General features: G+C 39.3%; 1 protein-coding gene across 19 annotated transcripts in view; it reads right to left on the bottom strand.

Annotated features, from left to right (window-relative positions):
* The window catches only part of LDB3 (LIM domain binding 3), a 452171-nt gene that overhangs the window by 319347 nt on the left and 120360 nt on the right, over positions 1-12464 (bottom strand). For all 19 annotated transcript variants that reach the window (XM_029609315.1, XM_029609318.1, XM_029609322.1 and 16 more), the window contains exon 3: positions 62-213. In XM_029609315.1, the coding sequence (XP_029465175.1) occupies positions 62-213 (152 nt within the window). The remainder of the gene's footprint in view (positions 1-61; positions 214-12464) is intronic.

Raw genomic sequence — 12464 nt, 5'->3', positions numbered from 1 at the left:
TTTAGTGACTGTCCTGCCTGTTGACTCCTTCAGCTTTACCAGATTAAATGGTTCAACTTACTTCTGGAGGGTGAGGCTCAGGTTGTAGTTGGCAGACTTTATCTTGTTCTGGGCCTCTAAATGGGTCATGCTGTCTGTGCTAACTCCATCGATGGCCACCACCAAGTCACCCTGATTAACATTTGACTGGGCTGCCTTGCTGCCTGGTGTGATCTGGGGAAGAGAAAAAATACGACAGTTATTACGTTTCCCAACACCTTTCCCCACAGGAACATAGGGCAGAAATCAGTGTATAAAGCAAAATCTGAGCTCTTCATTGTCATTTGTATAGCGTGGCAATCATTCTCCTCCCACCTAAGAACCTGAGCACTGGACCTATGTGCCATGCCGTATCTGGCTGGTTGATGTCACTGGTGCTGAGTCACAGGAGGAATGACCCAGTACCTTATTTTAGTAATGATAATACCATAACTTGCCTTTTATGTACAAGATGTAAAATGAGCTGAAAATGAAGACCTAGCAAAGTTATGGACAGCAGAGTAATGCCACAAAGAAGTTTCGCAAATCCATTAACAATATATGAAAGCATATAATACATCCTCAGCCAATCCACTGGCTATTTTTTAGTAACAATATTTGCTATTTTTAGGCTCAAGGTTCTTTGTTTCATTTTTGCCCACCATCTTCTTCTGATGGCACATTATGTGAAAAAGATTCCATTTTGGATGATTATTGAGAGAAGCCCCGAGCCGTGTTAACCATGAACCAGTAGAGTACACTCCTACCTAATTACTGACTTTCCTTCTGGGGGTAAAAGTTTCAATTTACTACATAAACCTCATGTAAGCCTGGCTATTTATTTCCTATTACTTTACTCATTATAAGATCCTTTCAGTGTTTTATTCGGTCTGTTATGGTTCTATCTGATTATAACTTGGTTCAATTTCTTCTTGATAGAGATTATTAGGAAGAGTCCCTTTTCCAGATCATTCATGAATAAATTAAACAATACTATTTACCTTTCTCCATTGGGAAAACTTAACGTTTATTTCTACCCTATGTTTCCTATCCTTTAACCAGTTACCAATTCACATTAAGACATCACCTTCTATCCCATGACTTTTTAGTTTCTGAGAAGTCTCATGAAGGACTTTATCAAAACACCAAAAAATCCAAATGCACTATATCGATTGGCTCACCTATATCCACATGCTTATTCATACCTTCCAAGAATTCAAATAAGTTAGCAAGGCACTACCTCCCTTTACTAGATTCATGTTAGCTTTTCCCTATTAATCCATATTTATCTACATGACCAGTAATATATTTCTTAACAATAGCTTCTAATATGGTTCAGTGAATCTCATGATTCTTGAAGAACAAGTACTTGGATGTGAATCAACTCAAGAATTTCAGGCCCATCTCGAATCTCCCTTTTTTATCCAAACTAATTGAAAAAGTGGTTCAAAAACAATTGACTGATTTTATTGAAGAAATTAATGTCCTGTATCCTTCACAATTTGGGTTCCGTCAATCTTGTAGTACCGAGACTCTCTTATTATCATTATCTGACACTATCCTTAGAAGAATGGACTCTGGGAAAATGTATCTATTAGTAATGCTAGATACATCAGCAGTCTTTGATATAACTGATTATGAAATTTTAATACAAAGATTAATTGAAATCGGTATTACAGGGAGTCCACTTTGTTGGTTTAAATCTTATCTTAAAAACCAGATATACAGAGTTAAAATAGGGACCTCATTTTCTGAGCAAGTGTTAGCCACAGGGGTCCGCTTTATTAGCCACCCTTTCTAACTTATACATTCTCCCATTATGTAAAGTTTTATCTGGATTAGGCTTAACATATTTCATTTATGCTGATGTACAATTTCTAGTCCCAATAACAAAGTCTAGAGAAGACTCTTTGAAATTGTTAGTTGTCTATCTTTCAGCTATTCAACAATTGCTGCCCCACTTGAAAATAGTACTCAATCAAAACAAAACTGAGATTATTCTATTAAGTAATAGATTAAATAACGAGTACATTCATACTCAGTTGATCAACAAAATCTTGTAGTTGTAGATCATGCCACAGATTTAAGGGTTGTGCTTGACAATGAACTCAATATGAAAAAATGTATTTCAAATATAATCAGGAATGGTTTTAATAAGATACACATTTTAAAGAAACTAAAACTCCTACTTTATTTTAATGGTTTTAGAACTGTTTGGCAATCCCTGATTTTTTCTAAATTAGACTACTGTAGTGCACTGCTGCTATGTCTTCCATCATCTTCTCTTAGACCTTTACAGCTATTGCAGAATGTAGCAGCCAGAGTTCTTACTGGAACAAAAATATATGACCATATTACTCTGATATTAAGGGAGTTGCGCTAGCTGCCCATTACATACAGAGTTCAATATAAAGTACTTTGTTCAATACACAAATCCTTAAATAATGATGATATCAAATAGTTAAATGCTTGATTGCATATACATACTCCACAGGAAAATTTCCGGTCAGGGAACAAAGGGCTTTTAACCATTCCATGTCTGAAAACCGTACAATTGAACAAGGTGAGAGAGAGATCTCTCTACCACTGACTGGGCCTAAAATATGGGACTCAGATTAGAAGCTAACTTTCAGTCCTTTAACAAAAATCTTAAAACATGGCTGTTTATACAAGGGTTTGGAGAAGATGGAGAATAATATAAAGCTGATTGAGAGGATAGACATTTTTTTATGTTATTCTATTTTAAAGTATATTTATTGAACCCCTATCTATTAATATTTAGAGCCATGATACAGTCTTTTCTACTATTTTATTTCAGATTATAATTGATTTTGGTGATTTTATTCTTGAGGTTTATTTAAGTTGTATTATGATGTATTTTATATAATTTATTATGTTGTATTTTATATTGCTGTAAACCGGTATGACTGTACCAGAATACCGGTATATAAAACAAACAAAATAAATAAATAATTAAATAACTGGGATATGGCCATAATGGGCTATAATCAGTTAAGGGAGAACTAAGCACAGAAAAGGGGGATGAGTATTCTTTATGTCAAAACAATATCCATGCAACAAAATTCAGGGGAGCATGGCAAATGGAAGAAGTGGTATGGCTGTCCTAAAATAAGATGATGATGCTTCCATTTACACTGGAGTTGTCTATAGGCCTCCAACTCAAACAGAAGACCTGAATGGAGATCTGGTCAAAGACATCCAAAATGTGGGAAAGTAGGAAGAAGTATGGCTTGTGGGAGATTTTAATCTCCTGGATATGGGTTGGAGTATTTCCGCCCTGGAGGCAACTGTTCAGTTCCTTGTAAACCGGTGCGATATGTATTCTTTACAGGAACATCGGTATATAAAAATTAAAAATAAATAAATAAATAAATACTGCAGAATCTACAAGAAGTAGAGATAGTGGATGCCCTTTAAGGGGCTCTTTTCAAACAAATGGTGATGGAACCACAAAGAAGGGAGTGATACTTGACTCACTAATGGGGATAATATTTCTAATGTCTGGATAGGTGCACACCTATGGAACAGTGATAATCAGATCATATGGGGGGTCATTCATCAAAATGCTATAAGGCGTTTTTGCATGCGAAAAGTGCCTTTAACGCATGCGATAGCACCATATCATATGGTGCGATGCAAATCCGAAAAAGAGGAGGAGTGGTTAACCATTTTCTGAAGTCCTATTGCATGGCTTTATTGCATTTTGTGAAGTGTTCTCAAAGACCTGTTTTAGTAGCTGTGAAGCTCCTGGGGTATGTGTGAGAGAGAGAGAGATAGGCCGTGATGCCCTCACCCTAGATAGGTATTTATATCTCTATGGGAGGCCCACCTAGTAACTTGAGGTGAGGTTTAGGTATTAATGTAGGGGGTTAGGGGCTACTTTGACATTCAAAGTGAGACGTACGAACAGAACAGTGCTCTCTTGTGAAGAGTTGTTGATCCTTGGAGTGAGGAAAATCACCCAAAGATGAGATTTGTGCAATGTTCTCTCTACCTAGCTTGATGATACGCAGGTAGAGAGTCCATCAAGCTAGGTGGAGAGAACATTGCACAAATATCATCTTTGAGTGAGTTTTCTCACTCTGAGGGTCATCAAATCTTCACAAGAGAGCACTGTTCTGTTCGTACGTCTCACTTTGAATGTAAAAGTGGCCCCTAACCCCCTACACTAATACTTAAACCTCACCTTGAGTTACTAGGTGGGCCTCCCATAGAGATATAAATACCTATCTAGGGTGAGGACATTATGGCTAGTCTCTCTCTCTCTCTCTAAAATGGTCCTCCCAGTGGTTGTACATAGGAAATATCACATCCTGGCACTTATCTCAAAGTGTGAAAAAGTTATCACAATTTGTGGTAACTTAGCTCTTCACATAAGTATTATTGCAATAAACTGCCTATTACCATAAAACACACCCCTTTTTCTATCACAGGCGATATTTAGTACATTTTATAAATTCAGACCATGGTTCGATAAGGCAGCCAGAATGGAAAAAATTAATGTGAAGATCCATATTTTAGATTTCAAAATTCAAACTTTGGTAAAATGGTGACAAACCTTGAGGAGGAGAAAGAAAACTGGGAGAAGATGGGTGAATTGGAACAACAGTGGGCCAGACTAAAAGAAGCTATTACAAAAGTAACAAATCTTTATATAAGAAAAGTAAACTAAAGTAAGAGGAAAATTAATCTGATCTAGATCTCAAAGAAGATAACGGAAAAAATAAGTGAAAATATAACAGTGTCAAAAAGTAAAAAGGAACCCAAAAAGAGGAACACAGGGAAGAATATCTGGTGAAGTTGAAGGAGGTAAGGAAAGAAATCAAGAAAACAAAAAGGTCAAGTGGAAGAAAGGAATGCCAAAGAGGTAAAGCCAGCTGCCAAAACATTTTTCAGATATATTGGTTAAAGGAGGAAAGCTAGAAGTGGTATAGTAAAACTGAAAGGTGACAAGGAGCAATGTGTGGAGAAAGAAGAAGAAATAGCAGAAATATTAGAAGATCCTGGAGTAGGACCGTTGTTGGTTGAGAAGTGCATGGATGGGAGTAGAATAATAGACACAATCCCATCTTCAGAAGAGAATATATGGGAAGAACTAGGAAAACTAAAAGTGGAAGAGGCTGTGGGGCCGGATGAGTTATATCCCAAGATACTAAGGGAGCTCAGAGGTATGCTGGTGGGTGCACTGAAGGACCTGTTCAATAGATCCCTGGAAATGGGAGTGGTACTGCAAGATTGGAGAAAAGCAGTTGTGGTCTTGTGTACTTATTTATTTATTTGAAAATATTATAACCTGCAAATCCAATATGTTCAATGCAGGTAACAATTAAAGCAAATACAATAAAATAATACAATCAGAATAACAAAACAATAAGCAAAGAGTACAATAGTCACATCATCTAGCTTTACATACCAGTGGGAAATAATGGGAAATAAATCCTGGAATAGAAAAGCAAATCCTATGTGGCTGAATCAAGAAATCAGGTAAATTTGAAGAGAGGGGGACATTTAAAATTAAAGAAGAAAGGACAGAACATTTCTTAACTACAGAGCACCTAACAGAAGATAAGAGTAGAGAAATGAAAATATACAATGAAATATTACTCCAGATAACAAAACCAATTGTGAGATTTAATAAGTATATTGATAATAAAATGTTGACAGATAATATTATAGGTCCTTTGGGAATAAAAATGGAAACATAATTACAGGAGTATGGGCAAAGCAGTAATATTAAATCATGTTTTCTTAATTGTTAGCATAGAAAGGCTAATTGAGAAAGATAGACCAATAAGAGCACCAGTCTCTAACATTAAGCAGAATCAGGTTTGCAAGACCCAGGAAAGAGAACTCCCCCCCCCCCCCCCCACTCTCTTGAAGATGGTAAAAATCAAGGCGGCATTAAAAAAAAAAACTGTTTAAAAAAATGATCAACAACCATGAACCACAACCAAAAACTGGTATGAACAAGACCATAAGAAGACTTTTGAATAAAATTCAATAGGGCATGGTCATAGAACATGACTCTGCTCCAACCTAGATTTATGCTAGCCTCAGGAAGGATTAAAAATATTCATGTCTAAGCACCACTGAAGGTGAATAAATAGCATGGATGTATTTTGAGTAAACAGATGTGCATGATATTAAGGGATCATCTATAATAGAAGCTGATTCAGCCAGCTTTTTGGAGGTTGTGGTGATTTTTTTTTTTTCTTTTTTTTTTCCTTTTTCTTTTGGTGACTATCTCATGAATATCTTTCTTTATGATGATTGCTATTTAGCAAAATTCTGAATCTTTCCCACTCTTCATATGCCAAAGATCACAGCAATTTTTGGTAAATTTCTTTCTTGGAAAATAAAACCCCAGAAAGCCAAACATCTTAGCGAGCAGATATACCGGATTGATTATTGTTGTGGAAAGCAACAAAATAACATCTATACAGCAAAGGTAAGAGAGATCATTCAGGAAATGATCAAAGAACTGGAAAAATGTTGGGAACAATCAGGGCAATGATTTTCAGAAGTCTTCATATCAGACTTTTTAACTTGCTGAGCTATTCATAGGTAATGCTTTCTATGATTTTCTATAGTTACTTAAGGTAAATTGTATATTTAACAAAGTGATACCATTAAAGTCTGTGGAGATCAATAACATGAATAGGAGAGTTACTGTCTTCCTATGACAGTGCCAATCTTGCAGGCATATGTTTTCTCATTTGAAATATACAGTATGTTAAGGTTTGAAGATTGCAGTAGCTGGGCCCATGCAACATTGTGCTTTGGAATCCCAATAGAAATGAGATAATTTGTCTGTTAAAATACATCATTTCACTTTTTCATATTTATCTTTCTGTGTCCTTTACATTATCCTTATTCCATACATTATGAGATACATGACCAAACAGAGCTAATGTGTGATCTTCTTGTCTAAAGGCAAAATGAAAACATTTTACTGGCCAGATTCTAGAAGTTGAGTTGTCTTAGCTGCAGTTCTTTCCTCTTACCACCAGAGGGGACTCATTACATATTCTCTTGCTTTAAAGAGGGTAGTTCCTGATCGACTTGAAACATCAGCAAAGCTGAAATGTTACAAACTGCAGGATATAAAATTCTATAATACAGCCCTCTGTTTACAATGTTAGACATATCCTTCCTATAGAAAGGACATCTGGTCAAAAAGTGGCAGATCTGTTGAAGCCCTGATACTGCTTAGTGCTTAGTAAAAAAATAATCTGAGACTGAACTCAAACTAAGCATATATTTCAGCCTGTTTTCATTTTATTGATCAGTTTAATTGGGAGAATTTTTCAATACAGCAGATTGTTTCACAGATTCAGCAAAATATGAAACAACTGTGATACCCTGGGTGAAAAAACAAATTAGAACATTTAAGAAAAACATGCTCTTGTTGAAAAACCCCTCTCATCATGCAAAACTAAATAAATAGGAAGCCAGTGAGCATCAAAAAGCTAATAACAAATCAGTTATTAAGTCTGCTACTTAAGAATTGCTTCATTGTTAGCTTTTTTTGAAGCCAAAATAATCTGCTGAAGTTCATACGTGACTGGTCTATTAAAGCTCAAGGAAGAATTGTGACTCTTGAGATACTGATATAATTCTTCAGTGGTTTCCTATTTATTTAGTTTTGCATGATAAAAGGGTGTTTCAACAAAAGCATGTTTACCTAACATTTGCTAAGGAGGTTTTTTTTTTTACCTACCATTAGAAGATCTTAGCTGTGCATTCTTCTGGAATACCAGTGGATTCAAAATTCTTTTTTTCTCCTTTTTTATTTAATTAAAACTGAACTCAGTAATTCAAAAACGTGATAAGACCAAAAGGAGCCGTTAAGTGGAAAATTCAAAGAGTTTTAATTTTCTGTTACTGAATTTTGATATGTTTTCTGTATTTGTTAAAACCTGCCTATACTTTCAGCCAACAGGATGTTTCAATGGATAATTTATCAGTTTGCAAATTGAACAGAATATTAATGAGTGCTCAGAACTTTTGGGAAACCTGACTAAATTCCAATGAATCAAAAGCTGGAATATTTGCACATTCCTACTGCTAGTCAACTGGAAGAACTCTAATTTTTTCTTAGTTACAAATCTTTGCTTTTAGAGGAATGATATGAAAAAATATTCAGCAGTACAGTAAAGCTTTTAAATCAGAAAACAAGTGATATAGTTTTAATAGATTTCAATCGCAGATTTAAACATTTTTCAGACAAAAGTTATATTTATGTGGACCACTTATATAACCAGTTTGATGAGATTTGAAATAGCAAGTAAATCTTGAAAATCAAGGTTTATGATAGAAACCTAATTGAGCCTTGACTATGGTTTTGCTTTTGGGAATACTATAATTACTTCAAATTAATTGGTTTCCTGGATAGGTTTCCAAATAACCAGAGAGAGGACAAACCAAGAGCAAGTTACAGAAGTGAAGGCTAGACCATTAGGTAATAGCTATAATATTTACAGATCACATGGGAATCATTAACATTAGTGAAAAGATGAAGTTAAAGCTGAGTACATTAGAGATAAACTTGCTTAGATTTTTTTTTTTTTTTTTAGAAAGTCCAGTAGGGGCTTCTTTGTGCTGCTCTTTTCCATTCCACTTAAACAACTTATGCTCAAATCCCTAACACTGGGTAAATTTTTATTTAAGCCTCATCAATTTCATTTCCCCAGTACAAAGAACTTAGCATCTACTAGAAGGGTTCCCTATTGCCTTTTCTTTAACGTCCTTCCTTGCAATTGACCAAAGTGCTTTTTTATGAATATAGCTATGTTTTCAATCTTTCTTTTGTTAACAACCCCCACTACTGGAATGATGTGGATGTTGCGAGCGTGGACCCTTGTGCCGAGGCAGAGTTGATACAACCTGCAGGGTGGAACCTTTTTCATGAAAATAGCCATGTTCTCAACCTTTCTATCCTTTGTATTACCTTTGTTAACATTCCCCACCATTGAAATGATATGGATATTACGAGTATGGACCCTTGTGCCGAAGTGGAATTGATGCTACCTGCAGGTCTCCATCATCGGTAAGTGGATCTGGATGAGGCAGAGGCCTAACTGAAGCTTTGCCTATACCAGCCCACATTCCCCTTAGGTTGAGCCTTTGGGTACCAGGGCCGGCAGATCTTAGATGGGGGCCTCTGCTTGTGGCAAGATCTGTGGAAGTAGCAGGGTTACAACAGGAAAAGGCAAGGCATATCTGGTGGCAGGCTATGGTCGAAGGCAGGCAGCAGTCAGGCTAGTCCAGGAGTCAAGGCAGAAGTCAATATCGAGTTTCCATCCAAAGGGAAAAGGGGAGATAGATAGGCAGTGCAAGCAGGCGAGGAACAGAACAAGCAGGAGAAGGCCAATGAAGAGGCAACAACAAGGACTGACAAGAAAAGGACTACAGAGGCTAGAGGCAAAGATTGAAGACACAGGACATTGGGCTGAAGGCTGAAACTGAAGACTGGACCTGGAACTGGACTCAGGAACCAAAAACGAAGATGCTGGCAGCTCACACTACTGAGAAACAGGTAGACCTGTTGGCAAGGCAAGGACTAAAAGCAGGCAAGGCCGTTTATAAGCAAGGCCTCATGATATCAATCTCAGGGGCCATGGGGCTTTTCTTACCAATGTCCCTTTAAATCAGCAAGTGACGCGTGTGCCTAAGGAGTTCAGCGGAGAGAGTGCTGGAGCATCTGCTGTGTGTCAGCGGCATTTCGCCGTATACATGGAAGTGGGCCTTGGCAGTGTCGGCAGTGGTAGCTCATCCTGTAGCAGGAGGAGAGAGCAGCGGTCTGTGGGAGCAGCTTTCAGACCACTGATTGCAACAGTATCCTCTCCTAAGCCCCTTACCTGAGGGTTTGGGTTTGTGGGGGTACTGATAATGAAAACACCCTCAGTAATTTGCAATTTTCTTGGCTTGGGTGGTAGCTTCCACAACCAAACTATTGATTTTCTCCCCTAGTTCCCTCAATTCTGAGGCCAGAAGTGGAGCTGCAAGTGAAGGGGTAGTCTCTCCTGGGCTGTGTTGCCAAAATTGGGTACACAGGATTCTTATCTTTGTCTTTCTTAATGATAAAGAACTCAAGCTTCTTCTCTCTCCAAACTCTCCCACTCAGACCTTTCTTGTCCCAAGTGTTCTTGTATTTGCTTGCAGTGTTCTTTAAGGATGTTTTCCTGGAGATGCTGTGGAGTGATTTGAGTTTCTCAGGATTCTTTACATGGGGGTCTGAAGTCTTGGAAGGGTGGAGGCCATGATAATCGAACAGGATGAGCCTTCAGAGTCCATATAGGATTTGGTACACCCAGGTCCCCACTGGATAGGTTCTGGCATAAGCCAGTCAAATTGGGGCTGGTGTCGCTGGAGCCACTGTAGGCCTAACACAATCGGGCTTACGGCTCTGGACAGGATTTAGAAGCTAATAGTTTCTGTGTGTGGGGAGCTAATATATAACATGAGTGGCACAATGGCCTAGGTCACCCATCCTAGAAGAGGGTCTCTGTGGATGGATTAGAGTGACAGAGGAGGAATCAGGGGAACCATAGGAATTTAAAACCGATCTACAAGCTCCTGATGTATGAAATTTCCCCTGGAGCTGGAGTCCACCAAGACCGAGTAGTGAAACAGATGGAAGACTGCTGCAACTTGACTGGCAAGAGCAACTGAGGAGTCAAGGTAGTCAAGCATTGTGTCATTCACCCGGGTGACTCTGGACATGGCAAGTTTTTTCTTCTCTCCGTGCACTGAGTTGCGTAGTATAGACAGAGGCCTAGTTGTCTGCACTGGGTTCTCTCCTCGGGTGCCAAATGAGACTGTCCCAATTGCATGGGCTATTCTGCTGGCAGGGTTGTTGGCGTGATAGAATCAGGCAGAAGTAAAGGTTGAAACAATGGTGCCCAGGTTACGTTCCTCTTTGCTGAGCGACCCTCTTGGACTTTCTCCTGGAAGCATCTATCTGTCTCCCCTGTAAGGTCAATGAGTGCTTCCAAGGAGGTGGGCAGTTCCCAGGCAGCAAGCTCACCCTTAATTCATGGAGAGATACCCTCAAGGAAGACAGTAAAAAGTCAGTCTTCTCACCAATTGAGCTACATTGCCAGGGTTCTAAATTCAATGGCATATTCTGCCAGTGTTCTGGTGCCTTGTTGAAGGTGTTGTAAATCAGAAGTCATGATAGTCATGCAGCCAGGCTTCTCAAAAACCGTTTAAACAGCTCAGTAAACCATTGCAGGTTCTGCAGCAATGGATCTGCGTGCTCCCATAGGGGAGAGACCCATGCTAGGGCTTTCCTGTCCAATAATGAGAGGATGTAGGTAGTCTGTCATTGTTTGGGAAAAATGGAACTTGTAGGGAGAAGTGCATGTGGCACCAATTTAAAAAGCCCCAACATTTTTGAGGGGACCGGGGTGAGAACTGAGGAATAGGCTGGTTAGTTACTGGAGGCAGCACTGGTGCCTCTACTGGAGGAGGAGGAACATTGGGCATAGTCAAGGTGTCTATCATGTGTGAGATGATTCATGTCGGTGGCTAAAAGTGCTACAGCCGCCTGTAGTTCCTGAATGTTATGGGCTAAACCAGGGATAGCTTGTAATGCGGACAAACACGCTGGGTCCATGGCCTCGGCAATCTGTTGTGAGGCGGAGTTGATGGCTATCTGCAGGGCAGAACCCTTCAGATCCCCACCATTGGCAGACAGATCCAAATGAGGCAGAGATCCAACCGAAGCTTTGCCTATACTAGCCCATGTTCCCCTCATGTTGAGGCTTAGGGTACCAGGGCCGGCAGGTCTTTTATGGGGCCTCTGCTTGTGGTGAGATTTGTAGATGTAGCAGGGTTGAAAAGGAGAAGGCAAGGTGTATTCGGTGGCAGGCTATGGTTAAAGGTGGCAGTCAGACTGGTCCAGGAGTCAGGCAAAGGTCAATATTGAGTATCTGTCCAAAGGCAAAAGGGGGAATGGATAGGCAAGGCAAGGAGCAGAACAAGCAGGAGAAGCCCACTGAAGAGGCAACAACAAGGACTGACAAGAAGATGAAGATCATGGAAGCTGGAGGTAAAGACTAAAGAGACAGGATGCTGGGCTGAAGACTGAAGATATAGGACATTAGGATGAAGGCTGGGCCTGATGACTGGAAGTGGAAATGGACTCAGGAATCAAAGACAAAGACGATGGCAATTCACACTACTGAGAAGCAGGTTGACCAGTTGCTGAGGCAAGGCCTTTTATATGCCAGGCCTCATGACATCATTCTCAGGGGCCGCAGGGCTTTTCCCACCATGGTTCCTTTAAATCAGCGAGTGAAACGTGCTCCCCTAAAGAGTTCAGCAGAGAGAGTGCTGGAGCGGCAGCATCTGTCACGAGTCAGTGCCATCTCGCTGCATTCACAGAATCACGAACCGCTGATTACAACAGTGGATGTGCC

Source organism: Rhinatrema bivittatum, chromosome 7 (genome assembly GCF_901001135.1).
Source record: "Rhinatrema bivittatum chromosome 7, aRhiBiv1.1, whole genome shotgun sequence".
Lineage (NCBI taxonomy): Eukaryota > Metazoa > Chordata > Amphibia > Gymnophiona > Rhinatrematidae > Rhinatrema > Rhinatrema bivittatum.
The sequence above is the reverse complement of the archived record's forward strand: the minus strand, read 5'-3'. Positions and strand labels throughout refer to the sequence as shown.